This window comes from Scheffersomyces xylosifermentans, assembly GCF_036884685.1.
Source record: "Scheffersomyces xylosifermentans strain CBS 12540 chromosome Unknown RJT20scaffold_6, whole genome shotgun sequence".
Taxonomy (NCBI): Eukaryota; Fungi; Ascomycota; class Pichiomycetes; order Serinales; family Debaryomycetaceae; genus Scheffersomyces; species Scheffersomyces xylosifermentans.
The window spans coordinates 445573-462291 of record NW_027042944.1 but is presented as its reverse complement, the minus strand read 5'-3'; the positions used below and the strand labels follow the sequence as shown (position 1 = coordinate 462291).

The window sequence follows — 16719 nt, the reverse complement described above, 5'->3', positions numbered from 1 at the left end:
CATGAAGACAATGCAGAGGGCTGTGTGAAGGAAGGTACAATGCACGAGTTGCAGCCAAGCAGCATTGAAGCCCTCTTTAGTGGGACGTTTTAGTGGGACGGTTTCAAGTGTCAGTAGTGTTATAGTAGAATGGTAAGATGTTAGTATGGACTTAGCATTAGGATGCTTAGAGCCACCGTGGATGGTGCTAGTGTACTTCCATGTGAGATTTCTGTCAAAAAGTTAGAGCAAATGGCCTCAGTTAGAGGTAGCATTAGTATGCTTAAAGTGGATTAGCTCCTGCCAAGTATAATGGTAATTGTTACATTGTGGTCGCTTATTCTGTCCATGGCATCATCTCATCACCAGCTTGATTCCTTGGTCTGCCAAGTTCAAGGAACTGGACAGCGTACCGTGATCCATTGTCATGTCAATTGTTACTACAGCGAGTAGAGCTGGAAATGACATAGCTCTTCCATTTCAAACCGTGATTTCGGGTATGCATCGACTGGCGCCCAGTGCTCATATGTTAACAAAAGCAAATGCAGCCAATCTACTGCAGCTCTCTTAAATGACCTAGTACTCCGCTTTTAGTCGACCATCGACTTTGCAAGACACCAATTCTACAGTGAAACAAGTTCATGTACCGATTTATATTACAGAATAGAATAACGTACATATAATCTAAACCGAGAAAAGTATCCAAAGAATGAAAATGTCGTGACAGTAAATGGGTATAATAAAGGGGGAGAGAGAAGAAAAGAACAGTAGTTTAAAAAGAGAGGGACTTGGGTATACAGAGTCATTTGCTATCTCAAGGAGACAGCACCAGACATCAACAGCCAACGTAGAAGTAGCAATGGCTGCAGTAATTAAATAAGAGGTGAATACCACAGTAAAAAAACGCCAGAATAAAGGAGCAACAATGAATAGGGTCGAGACCGAATGTAACAGTAACGATATAGTAATGAGCGGACGAATCAATTGTGCTTTTGGAAAATCCACAGACACAATTGTCATTCAGCGATGAGCCAGGTAACAGACGATACCGGCATGTGCAGTTGTAATTTGTAAAAGAAGCAGATAGAAGTTGACAGAGTATCAATAAAGAACTCTAGTCTTCACTCTCGATTTCTATAGCATTTTTTAAGTGTGTGGGCGGGAGGTTTTGCAACCTAATAGAAGAAAAATCCTCTTCTAACCTTGGCAGGTCCCGAAGGAGCTGGAGCTTCTGGAGCGGCAGACGACACAACGGTTCCATTGTTACCAGCACGAGCGGCCACATAATCAAATGAAGAAACAGATGAAGAAGGAGCAGGCGAGGAAGAAGTGGAAGCGGAGGCGGAAGAAGCAATCGAAGTCAAAGATGGAGCCTCAGAAGATGGAGCTGCAGAAGATGCAGCCAAGGAAGAGGACGCCACTGGGGCCTCAGTATCTGGAGTACTGATAATAGTAGCAGAAGCTGCAAGTGGGCTTGTGGTGGTGGTGAAGTACAGGGTGGAGGTGACATCAACATAACTGGTGATAGTGGTGGTGTTATCACCGTAAGTGAACTCAGCAGTGATAGGGTAGGCGGAGGTGAAGTAAGTTGTCAACACAACAGCGTCACTTCCGGTTGGTTCTTCAGTGGCACTGACAGTAACGGTGACAGTGGTAGGAACACAGAAGGATTCGGTGGAAGAACCTGCGACCTTGGCGAGTTCAGTTTCGAGGGAAACATCTCCGTCAGATTGGGTTACGGTAACAATGTAGGTAATTGTGGAGGTGGTGGTGATATCCTCAGAAGACTCTTCAGCAGTAGAAGTTTCTTCATCTGTGGAAGAAGTGGAAGAAACGAAAGTAGTGGTGAGGGTGTTCGTTGGTTGGGTAGTAGTGACACCATCAGAGGTGATGGTGACGTACTGGATAACGGTAGATGTGATGGTAGAGGCTTCAGGCTCAGCTTCCTTGATTTCAGCGGAAGAAGGCTCTACGATGGAGGTGGCATCTGGAACATCAATGAGACTGACCAACGATGAAGTGGTAAGAATCTCTGCAGCACTGGAGGAGACAACAGGCTCAGTGGAGTTTTCGTATCTTCTGAAAGCCAAGAAGGGTGCAGCTTGGGCGGAGGCCGCTAATAAGGCCAAAGGAATGAAGGAACGCATTGAAGTTAACTTTTTATTTATCTACTTGAATTGACTGATTTCTGGATGGTTGTACAGCGAATGAATGGAATACCTGGGCTATAAAGATAAAGACGGTGAAAGGAATGGACGCGCTTAGGGTACGCAGGGTCTTTATAGTGGGTATACGAATAAGAATACAACAAACGATCGAAACGTCAAATGAACTGTAAAGTGCAAAGAATAGATAGTTGACTGTTTTCAATGACTCTGTTGTGATCAATGCGGACACCACTTCATTTTATAACTTCTGTAGTCCACTGACCCACTTCCCCTGCCACTGAAGGGCAACCAACCGGGCTCATTCTGCCTACATACACCTCATCCCAGTATGTTTCACAGCTAAATTATTCTCTGCAGCCCACTTGGCATATTTAGCTGTGAAAAATCCAAATCTGTAAACAAGAAGGGATGAATATTTTTATCAGGGTGCGTCCGCGCGTTTTTGTTTTTGTTTTTGCGGCCATTAATTTTTTTTTGTTTGTGTCGATCGCAGGGGATGGTAGCGTTTGTGCAGAGTGCCGAGAGATAGGTTAGAAAGTATTGGTGTAGTGATGTTATGGGTAAGAAAATCCGGTTGAGACAGAGTGAATGAATAGCTCAGTGAGACTGTATGAGCCTGTGTGAGACAGTGTGAGTGTGGATGAGAAACTGGGCGCTGGACACTTGTGACGTAATGGGACAGAGGCGTGTTGAAGAAAGTTGTTAAATCGTCTTAGTTTCGGCGGGACAATGGGCATGGCATGGGGGAGGGCGTGGTAGTGGGCATGTTTAGATTGGTGCATAGAGAATGAAGAAGTTCCGGGCCAAACTTTTTAGTGGCCAGAAATAGACTACAAATCGAAGCTTATGACATGGACGCCTCCTACTGTTCATGTGATTGATTACATAGATTACTGTTATTTACAATTAGACATTAAGTAGTAGGTTGACAAGTGTTGTTGTTCTCTTGTAGGCTGAATCTGTGGAGTCAAAGCACCCTGGCGCTCCTGCCCTGTCCTGTCGCCCATCCATCTTCACACCGCCTCCTAAATACTTGGCTCCTCCCATTTTCTTCACCCACCATAACCTGATTCCTTCCTGAAACCTCGTCTAACTCTTGGTACTCTGCCACTAGAAGCGACATTTTCTTCTCTGTTATGCGACACTCACAGAATGTCTCAAGTCGGTGTGTCGTTGTCCCAAATAGGATTGGATGCTGCAAAGACCCTCCCAAGTTTCTGCAATGGATGCCAAAAATGCAAATCTCTCCCCTCGCATTAGAGAGCATGAGACTTATTAATTACTCTGAGGCAACTATTTCTGTAACTGACACATGGTTTTAATGGAGAAATGACGCTCAAGCTAATAAAGGGGTCCCTAAACGGTACAGTAATATGAGAAAGGGTCCGCCTCATGACGCTACGATCTGAAATTTGTCTGCTCGGTAGTCCCAAAACATCCTAAATGATCATAAACGGTAATGTACCTTTTCGACGAGGTGTTATTAGTTGCACTAAGATTAACAATTTTAGACCCTGGAGTTATCAGAATAGGAAGCTAAGATGTTTTCTTTTTCAACTAATATCGTAGTGTTATGTGTTGTGCCTAGTCCATGATCGACCACTTATCAATAAGCTTCACTAATAAGGTTAATGTCTGTTATTATGTGACATGTTTACATATTTGACAAAATGAGCCCATTTCGGAAGCATCACCTCCATACTGCTCAAATGAACCATTTTCATAACTAGCATCAGCAGTTTCACCTCAGCTGTGCTAATTGCAACTACATGCAATCTAAATTAGAATGGAATTGCTCAAATTTTGCCGGGCTAATTCATCCTACTGCTTGTCATTCTTCATGTTTTGGCCTTTATTCTCCAATTAGGGAATTGTGTCATGATACATTATCTGCAACCGAAAGTTAGTTTCGTACATGTGTGTTTCTTAAGATTCTCTGTCACTAATTTAAAAGCTTATCATTTCGGAATGCTTCTCTCGAATCCGCGGATGTTTAAAACAGCATATTCGTCACGGTTGAAACTCATTTGAATCTCTTACATTTCAACCCTACGTTTCCATTCAAAACTTGGTTGTATTCTATCAAAGGTCACTTTCAAGTGTCAATTTCAACCATTCCACGACTTTTGACTCATGCATTCGTAATTGATGATTTTCGATTTTATGACGTATGAAGAAGGCTGGCTGGATTCACTTTTTAGAATTGACTTGGGAACAGGGTGTGAAACATTCATACCGACCCACTTTAACCAACAATGAAGTACATTCCCACGGGTAAATGACAACCAAATGGCTAATTTTTCCTATCGTATGAATGAAACCTAATACTTCGCTTGGAAGCACACCTTAACTTCAAAAGTATAGGCATTCCATGAAATCTCCACCAATTTTTCAAAAAATCCTCCAATTTTCACACATCTTTGAATTCCCACACCAAAATTTTTCAATTTTAATTACCCTCTCGTCAACACTTTACCACTCGAATACCACTGATGCTTATCTCTCCTGAACTTTCCATCTTTCACCCTCCCACTTGCCACAACCTAGCCTATTACCTTCCATAATGAGCTTGCCGTATCTCTTGCGGCTCCACGCGGAATTATTCCCCAAAATCGGTTAAGCGATTATTTTCTCTCGGTCGAGACTTCAAAGTTGAAATATTTCAGAATCTCGGAGAATTCGTGGAGTATAATATGAGTTGTAGATTGTTGTTTAACAGCTAACTGAGGTCAGTATTGGTTCAAATTCAAAGTTAGAATGATTGGATTACCTTTAGATAACAATTCCTCAGTTTCTGAGTTATGGAAAAAGAAAACCACGGCAGTGGCAGGAGCTGTAGTTGTACTCCTTGTAGTATTGTTCGGCACTAATCTCTTCAACTATCTTAGAATTGAGATTGCTCCAATTGGAAATACTGAGTCGTTATGTCCTTTGAACGAACCTATCGTCCCAAAGTCGTTTTTAAAGGATAACTCTTCTGTACTTACCATTTTGCATGACAAGAGATACAGAAAGGAGTCCATTGCTAAGTTATCCGGTGCCATTCAAGTCGATACCCAGATTTTCGACAACCAACCAGATGTTCCAGATGCTCCAGAAGTGTGGGCTAAGTTTGGTAAGTTTCACGAATACTTGGAGAAGACCTTCCCGTTGGTGTACCAGCACATTCTGATTGAAAAGGTAAATACTTGGGCTTTGGTTTACCATTGGAAGGGCTCTGACTCTAAGTTGAAACCATTGATGTTGACTGCTCATCAGGATACTGTGCCTATTCAAAGTGATACTCTTGGTGACTGGACTTATCCACCATTGGAGGGTCACTACGATGGCGAATATATCTACGGTAGAGGATCTACTGACTGTAAGAACGTGTTAATTTCCATTTTGGAGACTTTCGAATATATGTTGAAGGAAGGCTACAAGCCACAAAGATCCGTCATTGCTGCATTTGGCTTTGATGAGGAATCTTCTGGTATTGTCAGTGCTACTGCTCTTGCTAAGTACTTGGAAAAGACTTATGGAAAGGATTCTATGTATGCCATCATTGATGAAGGTCCAGGTTTGACGATCGACAGTTACACCGATACCATTGTTGCTACTCCAGGAACTGGTGAAAAGGGTTATGTTGATATTGAAGTCGAATTGACCACTCCAGGTGGACACTCATCTATACCGCCAGACCATACATCCATTGGTATTATGGGTGAATTGGCCTACATCATCGAGAAAGATCCATACAGCCCAATTTTGACTAGCAGAAACCCCACCTTGAGCTACATGCAATGTATGGCCCTCCATGATCCTAAGAGAAACATTCCTAGATTCTTGAAGAGGTCAATATTGAGAGCAGCCTATGATAAATTTGCTAATTCTAAAGTGATCAATCTCATCCAGGAGAACAAGTTGACTAGATACTTGATCCAAACCTCTCAGGCTCAGGATATTATCAAGGGTGGAGAAAAGGCTAATGCTTTGCCTGAGAATGTTAAGTTGTTGGTCAATCATAGAGTAGCAATCGAGTCATCTGTGCAAGAAGTCAAGCAGCATTTCATCCTGAGAGTTGTAGAAGTCGCTAAAAGACACAACTTAGCTGTTAATGCGTATGGCGATGTAGTGCTTGACACTAAGAATAATTCTGGTGTCTTCCAAATCAGAGTCTTTTCTTCTCCTTTAGATGCCGCTCCTCTCACTCCATTAAATGACAACGTCTGGAAATACCTTTCTGGTGTCACCAGACATGTTTTCGAGGACTTGGTTTACCCAGAGATCGATTATCCTATCATCTCTTCTCCAGCTATTATGACCGGTAACACAGACACCAGACACTACTGGAACTTGACTAGAAATATCTTCAGATATTCTCCATTTTTTGTTAGAAATCTTTTACACGACACCCACGCCCACAGTGTGGATGAAAGATTGAAGTTCGACGCCCATTTGCAGCTTAATGCATTCTTCTATGAGTACATTCAAGCTGTTGATACTGTCAAGGCCGACAATGACAACTAGATAGGATAGTCTTCCCTACTATTTAGCGTACATTTACCCGATGAATTCATATTGTCGAATCTGACTCGAGCTTTTAAGTAGTCCTCCCCTTAAGTCAACCCCTTCTCTAAAAACATTAAGGTTTACAAAGCCATTTATTATATGCCATTTATTATATTTAATAAGGCCCCCGTTGTGTCAAAGGTTGCAAAATAATTCCGCTTTCCCTTTCAGGACATCCGACCGAGTGATCCATTTTAGGTAACGTGCGGCTCCTCCAACCATGGAGAGTATACCTTTTCAGCATTTAGCAATCTAAATTGTTGAGATGTTTCTTTGTAAATGAGAGTAGTATAGTAAGTATTAATAGTCGAAATGGTGAGATTGACAGAAGACAACGAAGTTGTCTCGTGGTACAAGGAAAAATTTGAAGCTCATAAGAAGTTAATTGCTGGAGTGGTTGGTGGTATCGTAGTTGTGGCTCTTATCTTAAGCACTACCAATCTATTGAGCATTATCTTGTTATTGGCCGAGTCAACAGATAGGAAAGATCTTTGTCCTATTCACAATAAGATCTCTCCCCAGTCGTTCCAATTTGACAATACTACTGTTTTTGACATTCTCAATGGCGAAAGTTTCAGATTGCAGTCGGTCCAGAAATTATCTGGAGCCGTACAAGTCGATACCCAAATTGGTGATAACCAACCAGATGTTGAAGATGCACCAGAATTGTGGGCTAAGTTCAAGGATTTCCATAAGTATTTGGAAGAAACTTTCCCTGTAATTTACGCTAATTTGAAGGTCGAGTATGTGAACACTTATGGATTGGTCTACACTTGGAAAGGTTCCAACAAGGCATTGAAACCATTGTTGTTAACTGCACATCAGGACGTAGTTCCAGTTCAGAAAGATACAATTAAAGATTGGACTTATCCTCCTTTCGAAGGTCACTATGATGGCAAGTTTATTTATGGAAGAGGTTCTTCTGATTGTAAGAACGTTTTGATTGCTATTTTGGAAACCATTGAGTTGCTTATCAACAAAGGTGTTGAGCCACATAGAACTGTCATTGCTGCTTTCGGTTTTGATGAAGAGGCTTCTGGTATTAGGGGAGCTTATAATATTGGTCAATTCTTGGAGAAGAAGTTAGGCAAGGATTCAATTTATGCTATCTTGGATGAAGGTCCTGGTTTGATGCCAGACCCTCTTTCAGGTCTTATCATCGCTGCTCCAGCTACGGGAGAAAAAGGTTACATTGACATTGTTGCTGAATTGACAACTCCAGGTGGACATTCATCAATTCCACCAGATCACACCTCAATTGGTATTATGGGTGAGTTGGCTTATATCATTGAGAAGGATCAATATAGTCCTCTTTTAACTACCAAGAACCCTGTCTTGAACTATTTGCAATGTTTAGCAGTGAACAGTAATGCGCTTTCGACTTTGGCTAAGAAGGCCATCTTAAGAGCAGGTTTCGATAAGTTTGCCAACAGCAAGGTCGTCAAGCAATTGTCCCAGAACCCATTGAGTAAGTACTTGATCAAGACGTCGCAAGCTATTGATATCATTGAAGGAGGTGAAAAGGCTAACGCGTTACCTGAAAATGTCAAGCTTGTTGTTAACCATAGGGTAGCAGTTGAGACTCCGCTTAAAGATATCCGTGAACATTTCACCAATAGAGTCATTGAAGTGGCCAAGAGACATGACTTGGGAGTTGTTAGCTTCGGCAAGACAGTCTTAAATGGTACTTCCGGCCACTTTGAATTACGTGAACAGCAAGGCTTGGAAACGGCCCCGGTTTCTCCTGCCAATGATACTGTCTGGAAGTACATAGCTGGTACTACTAGACATGTCTTCGAAGACTTAGTTTTCACCAACAAGACTGAGCCTATCATTGTGTCACCAGTTCTTATGCCTGCCAATACTGACACAAGACATTACTGGGATTTGACAAGGAACATTTACAGATACTCTCCATTCTTTTCTCCAGATGATATCAGTGAATCCCATATTCACAGTGTCGATGAGAAAGTCAGAGTTGATGGACACTTGCAGTTAATTGCATTCTTCTACGAGTACATTCAGAACGTAGACACAGCTTTTGCAGACAATTAACCATTCTGGAGACTTGATTATGCTAAACCTTATCTTATTCCTTTTTTTATGTTGTTTTCCTTTGAGATATATATATATTCGATATATAATACATGTGGTAAATCTAAAGTACAGTAGTACCGGTCCATACGAGACCTTCATATGAAAGCTTTACACCAATCAATCTATAAGTTGAATATAAGTAACTTACAGTTCAAAGCACATTCCCTTGACATACTCCAAGAGAATTGAAAAGTTTGAAATATGAGGACAAGTTGATATGGTTCGGTAGCATCAGTAAAAATTCTGATGACAGAGTGAAAATATATGAGTTTGGTTTCTTTTGAAAATGATATTTGAAATCATAATGGTTTGTTAATTTTAACGTTTGTTAATTGATGATTTGATGATGCTGATTTAAACTGGCTGATTTTGAATTGCTCTTTTCTTCTGAAAAAAACGATTGATCCTACAATTGAACCAGTCTAGGTGAATGCAATAACACGAAATGATTGGAAATGGAGAGTTTTATCACGGATTTTTGGCATGATATAGACTCGTTACGGCGACATGGCGTCTAACAAAAAAGCCCACTCTTAACCGTCTCCTAATACTCCTAATTCTCCTAATTAATCTCCTTTTTCTCCAACGGGTTGTAACGCAAGAACTTTTCGATCAAATCAACGTGTGTCAACACCATTCTTCTGCAGCAGTATCTTTTCAACTTCAACTTGTCCAACGCATCTCCTTCTGTCATCGACTCGTCCTGTAAGTATTCCAAGTACGTTTCCCACTTGTCTCCTACCACCTTACCGCATGAAAAACAACGAATAGGAATAATCATCTCGACTCGTGCTTTTTCTTTCTATCTATTTCTACAAATCTCACAACACCGGGTCTTTACTATCAACTCCAGTATCCGATACTTGCTACTTCTCTTCTCTCCTTATAACTTCATTCATTCATCTCTCCATTTACAACCATCAATTTTTTCTTCCCTCACCAAATTGCCGCTCACTGAAAGTGTCTCTCATATGATAAGTCACGTGACAAAGACCTCATCGGGTGAAAAATTGAGATTTTTTTTTATACGCAGTCGCTTGACTGGTGAAAAATTCGTGATGGGATTAAAAGTGCAGTTGGGTAGAAGTTGAAGACAGAGGTAACAGAAGAAAGAGAGGGAAGTTAAGGAAGACAAGGTAAGGTTTTTGTAGGTAGAAGCTTCTTGTTTGATATTAGTTTGCACTCAGGAGAAATTTTGGAAGTTTTTGAAAGAAAACCCCTAAATCAAGAGATTAAAAAAGAGTAGAAAAATAGCATAGCATGCCAGGTATAACTCAGTCGTCATCGTCTGGCGATTGGACTACGTCCATGGCTAGCGGAGGAAAGGCTGCGTTTCTCGCCCATTCTGCCAATGGAGCTTCGGTATTCTCCAGCGATGGCCGCTATAACATCGTGGCGTTGAGCCACCAGATAAGGGTATACTTTGTATCGACCCGTCAGTGCATTAGAAGCATCGAAATCGATCTTGTGGACTTGTGTGACGTCAAATTGGACGTTGCAAACCCTAACAATGTGCTCGTATTCATGACTTCAGGTGAAGTCACCGTAGTGAATTGGAAGGAAAAGGTTTCACAACCAATAATATCGACCAGCGAGATCGTGCTTGAATACCCATTGTTATCGGTGATAAATGTTCACAGAGATTCGTTCTACGTAGTTTCTGGCAAAAAAGACAAGAAATCAGTGTCTTCGCCTCATTCCCGTTACATTCATAAGATCGATAGATCAACTTCTAAATCAGAGAAGTTGGTTGATATCCACAATAGCATAAAGTACGCTGTTTCATTGGACAACAGTAAAGTGGTCTTTGTAACCAGTGATCATGAATGTGTCTTGGTTGATTTGTCTGAATCATATAAGCAAAGTAAGGCAAACGATAGTGAAGAGTCTTCGGCTACATCTGTAACCGAGCCTACAGTAGAGATCATTAAATTCCCATTCAAATCGGCCATAACGTCTGTGGCCGTATCTAACGACTCCGCAATTGCAATTGGTACTTCTGCTGGTGCCATTCAGATTTTATTCGGAGGATTAGCAACAGAGAAACCTCAGCGCTTGTTAAAGTGGCACATAGATCAGGTCAGATCGCTACAGTTCACCCCAGATAATAACTATTTACTTTCTGGAGGTCTTGAAAAAGTATTGGTTTTCTGGCAATTGGAGACTGACAAGACTCAGTTCTTGCCAAGATTGAACGGAACTGTAGACAAGATTTCCATTGATAGCAATAAAAACGACTACTATACTTTGTTGTTGAACGTATCATCGCCTAAAGCAATAGAAGAAGCAGTGAGTGAAGAGGAAAACTATGAGATCTTGGTAATTTCATCTGTGGACTTGGTTTCAAGATTATCAATAAATTGCATAAGACCTAAATTCGCTAACAATGTGAAGTCGACCTTGGCCAAGACGAAGAAGAAGTACTTAAAATCAGAGGCTTCTTTTGATAAATCCAAATTGAGGTATGACTACTCCTCTATCTTTGAAATTCACCCTAAGACAAAGAATCTTTACTTCCCACATGACTCTGTCATCCAAGCATATGATCTCGTTAAGAATGAACAAACTTTTGTCCAAAACGCTGCTCCAACTTTGCCAACCGGTAAAGTGAGATCAGAAACCAAACTCTTGGACCCATCGATTTCGTTAATCTCCTTCACCAATGATGGCGATTACATGTGTACTTTTGACAGTGTTTCAACTTCAGAAATCGATAACTTGTTATCGAAGAATGACAAACAGTATGCATTGAAGTTCTGGAAGTTTGTAGAAGCCACTACAGGCACAAAAGGAGAAAGCACCAATACCATTAGCAATAAGACCGGTCATTGGGAATTGTCCACTAAAATCATTGATCCACACGGAAACTCTAACCCAATATTGGCAGTGACAGCTGCGCCATCTTCATATTTCGGTGGTTTGGCATTCTTATCCGCTGATAACAAGGGTGGATTAAGAATATGGAGACCTAGTGTTCCTAAGGATATTTACCAGGCCACCACTAAGAACGGAGGAAAGTTGCAACAAACTGCATGGACCTTGAGAAAATCAAGACCTAGCGGTGCTCTCTCCTCTGATGCCATAGATGTATGTTGGTCAGAAGACAGCTCCGTTATATTCTTGGGCCATGAAAGTACTATTACAGCCATCAACTCAAAGACTTTTGAAGAGTTGCCTGCTTCTGTGTTCAAGGCTCCAACTTTGTCTGGCTCCAGGATCAGATCATTATCTATTTTGGATAACAACTTGATTGTCTTGTCAAAGACTAGAATCTCCTCATATAACTTACTTTCTGGTGAACTCAACGAGTTAGTGGCTAAGGTCAGTACCACATTCGGTGGTAAAAACTTGATAGCAATTGATCCAATCAATAAGTTGATTGCATTGGCTGTCAACTACTACAATGTTGATGGGGAGGACTTTCAGATTAACTCTAAGGTATTGGTATTCAAGCCAGATCAGTTAAAGCCTTTATACTCGTATACCCATCAACAAGGTGTGGCCTCCATACGTTACTTGAACTCCTCATTCATATTTGTGGACTTGAGTTCTAGAATTGGTGTTGTACAACCATCTTCAACCTCTCCATTTACGATCTCCAATGAAGAAACAAGCTTGACCAGGGACATGAACAACATGTTGATTAATGCCCAAGCCACAGCCGACGTCATAAATAACCGTAATGTTTCTGTTAGCGCAAATAGCAACAAGAAAGCAAGTGATGGAGTCGGTGACAGTTACGAATTTAATAGAGTTATAGACCTTAACACTTTCCAACCCATCTTTGAGAACTCTGAGGGTTCTCAAATTGATACGTTGTTTGATCTTATCATTAAGGTCCTTCAATAAGTGCGGATCACACTTAGCATAAATAGCATTATAGTAACATAAACACTGTATAATACATCCTATAATATTCACCGTGTATTCGTTGGTATATATGTACAATTGAACTTCCAGAAAAGTTAGGTATAACAATATTTATTTACTTTCCCCAATTGAACAAGGAATTGCCGGATTTCTCATTCTTATCGGGACCAAGATTAGTTTTGGTTCTTTGGATGGCCAATACACTTTCTATCTTGCTAAGAGCATTCTCCAACAAGTCTTTTCTTTCCTGAAGTTCGATGTGTCTCTTGATCTTAGGATCTTCTTTGGCAAAGTTCTCAATCTCTTCCTTGGACAAGTTGTTGAAGAACTTCATATCCAACTCCCTAGGGAAGTTATAGTAGAAGTCACTAAGCAATTCCACATTCAAGAAAAGGATAGATGTAGAAGTCACCTTTGATGCGACAGCATCCAAGAATATCTCAGGACATTGGTATTTATTTTCCTTCTTCTTACACTTCTTGGAATTCTTAACTATCAGGTACCTCATTTTGAGAAGAGAAAGTCTGTCCTTCAAAAAGATTGCATCCTGACCTCTCTGTATCAAGTTGTGAGAAAATCCCAACGCTTCATTGGAGTTTAAGTCTACATCCCCTGTTTGGTGTTGTTTAAGTTTCTCTAAGTAAGTTACAACTTGCTGTAACTTCCTGCCACCTATTTGCTTCTTCAAGTTGTTGTACACTTCGTCACATTGTCTAATTTCTTCTTTAAGCAACGTTACAGCATTCTCCTTACTTGCCTGCCACTCCCTGTCCTCTATTTCGATTTCATACTTGTATGGCTTGATACAGTTCTCCACTTGGTCTGCAGTTGAATAATATTTTGCTCCAAGGACGCTCTTGGCTGCGTCTTTGACTGCGGCTTTTGCCATTGGGTGATTTTTCAACTGTGTGTTGTCCACGATGTTTTCGACTTCAGTCAATAAAGCGTTCGAGACAAGGGAAGTCGATAACCTTCCAACTCCTAATTTTGTCAAGGAACTAGTAGTTAAATCCAACTTCTTGTGCCAGTAAATGTCATCATTTATATTCGTTATTTGGGAAAGCTCTTTCAAATCAGGTTCTATTGCTGCATTCTTGGAATTCTGCAAGGTAAACGGCTTGTTCCAGTATCTCTCTGCCATTAAGTCCAAGATTTTCTGGTCCAAAGCATTCTTTATTAACGACTTCAACTCACGACGGGAAAAATCGTGGCTCAATTCCTTTGTAGCCAATTTCAACATATCGATGTTATTCGCCAAGTACATTTCTGGCGTTAATGGACGGTCATTGAACTCAACCTTAAATTGGTATGAAGTCTCCTCTAACTCCTGCTGAATAGCCATATGCGTGGGCCTCAAAGAAGCAGCCATCGATTTCTCAAGGACTTTCATAAGCTTCTTTTTCAAATTTCTTGTGCCAGTAGTTGTACCGTAAAAATCTTCTTTGTTCTCCTTCAAGTATGTATGCTCAAAGTTCTGCTGCATAACATAGGCTTGATAGCCGGTGATTGCTTTTCTGGAAAACAACCCAGAACCTCCTTTATTAGTACTAGGTGCCTTTGTTATCACTCCTACATAGCCCATTCTGAGTGGGTACTTCTTATTGGTGAGGATTTTAGTGGCTCTCTTTGGGTCCACAAGGTCAATTTTGGTGACTACACCGATTGTCCTCTCACCTCTTGGATCAGCAAGTCTCGAAGCTCTCAAGGCCGCAGAGTTTGCAAGATCGACATCGGCTGCCGAAATAGCAAGAATGATATTAGGTGCTTCTAAATATCTGTCACATAACTGCCTGATTCTATTCTTTAATTCAATTGGCTGATCTGCAGCTTCTACTTGAATGTATCCCGGCAAGTCTACCAAGGATAAATCAGGTACTCTTGGAGATCTGATAGTTATTTGGATAGGGTCGTTTGAAATACACTCGTGTTCTGGCACTGCCATATTGAGATCAAATAATATTTTCTGAACCTGTTCGAAATCAGTTAAATTATCCATTTTCAAGGCTGGAAATGAGGCTATGTCAGCAGCAGCTTCTGGAGTGTTGACTAATGTCAACTCAATTGGCCTTCTGGTGACCATATTGGATCCTTTGGGGAGAAATTCTTGTCCCACAATGGCTTCTAATACAGAAGACTTACCACTTGATTGGGAACCAATGACTACAATAGAAGGCAATCTCATGCCATCGTGGTTAATTGACGAAAGAAGGTTTCTGATTTCAATCATCTGGCGGGTCAAATTGAGCATCTCATCACTTGTATCATCGTTTTCAAAGTCATCGTCGTCATCTTGGTCAAACAAAGTCTCTTCATCTTCGTCATCTTCAACGGCAGTTTCGTCGAACTCGCCATCTTTATTATCTTCTTCATCTGTGGTAAAGCCTACTGCTGCTGCGGTTGCGCCGACTGCTGTGGCCGTGTCTCCGCTACCTCCATTTCCTCCATTGGATCCGCCACCGGAACCTTCACCATTGGCACCTAGACCTTTAAAAAAGTCTCCAGCACCATCGAACATCCCCTGTGTGAAGTCTTTGATTGCAGAAAGCTGATCTTGCGTGTAGTTGGATGCTTGTTCTACCTTATAAGCAACGTACGATCCACCTGCAGCAAGTCCTCCTCCCATATAAGCGGGGAGTCTACCAGCTTTTGCAAGGATTTTGATAAACCCTAGATTGCGTGTGAATGTTTTTGGAGTGACATGGCCTCCTATGTGTGGTCTTCTTGCTGCCAAACTCGATCCTGTGAGGAGCAGAGCTGGTCTTGATGTGGAGAGAAGGCGCTTGCTAACACCAGCGCGATAAAGCGTCACCAACGAGAGAGAGCAGAGCGATCTCGATGCTGAAAAGGGTATTCGCATAGCGGATTTTTGCAGTATCGATAGCATCGCTATACGACTTCGATGTATGATTTGCAGCTGAATTGACCTTCTGGTGGCTGAATGGCACCGTCCTGTTGGGTAAAGAAACCAGGCAGCAAACTGGCATAAAATGATTCAATTTTAATTTTCTGGTGCAAACAAAAACAAGGAGTGGCGGGAGTGTGTATAGGGTGATGGTTGCAAAGAGATCCATACAGCAGTAGTGGGGGTGTATGTAGAGGGAAGAGGGTGGGAAGAGGAGAGTAATGGAGAGACATGGAGAGAACAGGGTGTATACTTGTTTATGTTGTTGATGGTGTTGTAAGGGTAGTAAAAGAGAGTTTTGGTAGACTTTAGACCAGAGAAATTAATGAAAGAAATTGGTTTATTTATGCCTTTTGTTGGATAGTACGTGGTCGTTTATTACAAGAAATGGTAGTCCTTTTGTACTAGTATTAGTATTTGCATAACTACTAGGAAAATGAGGGTCGTGTTAGAGTCGTTGTTTCCAGGTGGTATGTACTTCTGAAATGTCTTGGAATCGTCGAGGAGTCATTATAATTTTGCTTCGCCTGGGCTATATCGGTGAACGGGGTAAATCTGGCTAAGAGAAGTCGTATCAAATTTGTTCTGGCTTGTTTTGTCGTCTTTTTGCAACATCTTTTTCTTGCCTCAGTATTATTTTAAACGATGGCTCAGTCACTTAAGTATGGCTGCAAATTTTACATCTCCTATTTCAATAAGGATGGCTACAACAAATTCGAGTTGATGTTTTGCCTATTTTTTCTAATTTGACTAATGAAAGAGATACATTGCCCTGTAATATTTAGCAATCACTTACAGAATGAGGCCCACCGTGCAAATTTCCAATCCCAACAAGTCGCTGTCACCAAGGAAGCAAATGAAAGCAAAAAAAGAATTTTACTTAGACTTGTATGGTTGAATTCTCCTTATCTAATCTGGTCCTATCTTGTAAACCAAGTCAATTGTAAATTTAAAAAAAAATGCCTCTTGCCAGAATTGAACTAGCGACCTTTGCATTACAAGTGCAACGCTCTACCACTAAGCTAAAGAGGCATTTATTTCTCGTAAATATGCACAAATCATTTCTCATTGTGTGGAAATCACGTGAAAACGTGACTTTTCCAAAGAGATCACTATGTATATAATTTTATGGTTTAAGTTCATTGAAGAGTT

The 16719-nt window shown here is 41.0% G+C and overlaps 6 protein-coding genes and 1 non-coding gene across 7 annotated transcripts; 3 read left to right on the top strand and 4 right to left on the bottom strand. All coding sequences in view use genetic code 12, as the record gives it.

Annotated features, from left to right (window-relative positions):
- Nucleotides 1-1154: 1154 nt before the first annotated feature.
- On the bottom strand, nt 1155-2126 carry PGA54 (Pga54p; the record flags this gene model as incomplete). Its single annotated transcript, XM_064918452.1, has 1 exon — nt 1155-2126. The coding sequence occupies one exon, from the start codon at nt 2124-2126 to the stop codon at nt 1155-1157; it is 972 nt and encodes a 323-aa protein (XP_064772993.1).
- A 2353-nt stretch (nt 2127-4479) lies between these two features.
- Nucleotides 4480-6833, top strand: RJT20DRAFT_53293 (M20 family metallopeptidase). Its single transcript, XM_064920538.1, has one exon. The coding sequence runs from the start codon at nt 4905-4907 to the stop codon at nt 6654-6656; it is 1752 nt and encodes a 583-aa protein (XP_064772992.1). The 5' UTR covers nt 4480-4904; the 3' UTR covers nt 6657-6833.
- Nucleotides 6834-9055, top strand: RJT20DRAFT_53294 (M20 family metallopeptidase). The gene has a single exon (XM_064920539.1). It carries the CDS (start codon nt 7011-7013, stop codon nt 8751-8753), a length of 1743 nt encoding a protein of 580 aa, XP_064772991.1. The 5' UTR covers nt 6834-7010; the 3' UTR covers nt 8754-9055.
- RJT20DRAFT_53295 (DNA-directed RNA polymerase core subunit) lies at nt 9056-9708 on the bottom strand. Its single transcript, XM_064920540.1, has one exon. The coding sequence runs from the start codon at nt 9574-9576 to the stop codon at nt 9358-9360; it is 219 nt and encodes a 72-aa protein (XP_064772990.1). The 5' UTR covers nt 9577-9708; the 3' UTR covers nt 9056-9357.
- Nucleotides 9709-9856: 148 nt separating this feature from the next.
- On the top strand, nt 9857-12702 carry NAN1 (Nan1p). The gene has a single exon (XM_064917525.1). It carries the CDS (start codon nt 10056-10058, stop codon nt 12642-12644), a length of 2589 nt encoding a protein of 862 aa, XP_064772989.1. The 5' UTR covers nt 9857-10055; the 3' UTR covers nt 12645-12702.
- RJT20DRAFT_129532 (dynamin-related GTPase) lies at nt 12703-15668 on the bottom strand. The gene has a single exon (XM_064917524.1). The coding sequence runs from the start codon at nt 15547-15549 to the stop codon at nt 12781-12783; it is 2769 nt and encodes a 922-aa protein (XP_064772988.1). The 5' UTR covers nt 15550-15668; the 3' UTR covers nt 12703-12780.
- An 859-nt stretch (nt 15669-16527) lies between these two features.
- RJT20DRAFT_t100 lies at nt 16528-16599 on the bottom strand. The gene has a single exon. It is a non-coding gene; the product is annotated as a tRNA-Thr (tRNA).
- Nucleotides 16600-16719: the final 120 nt, after the last annotated feature.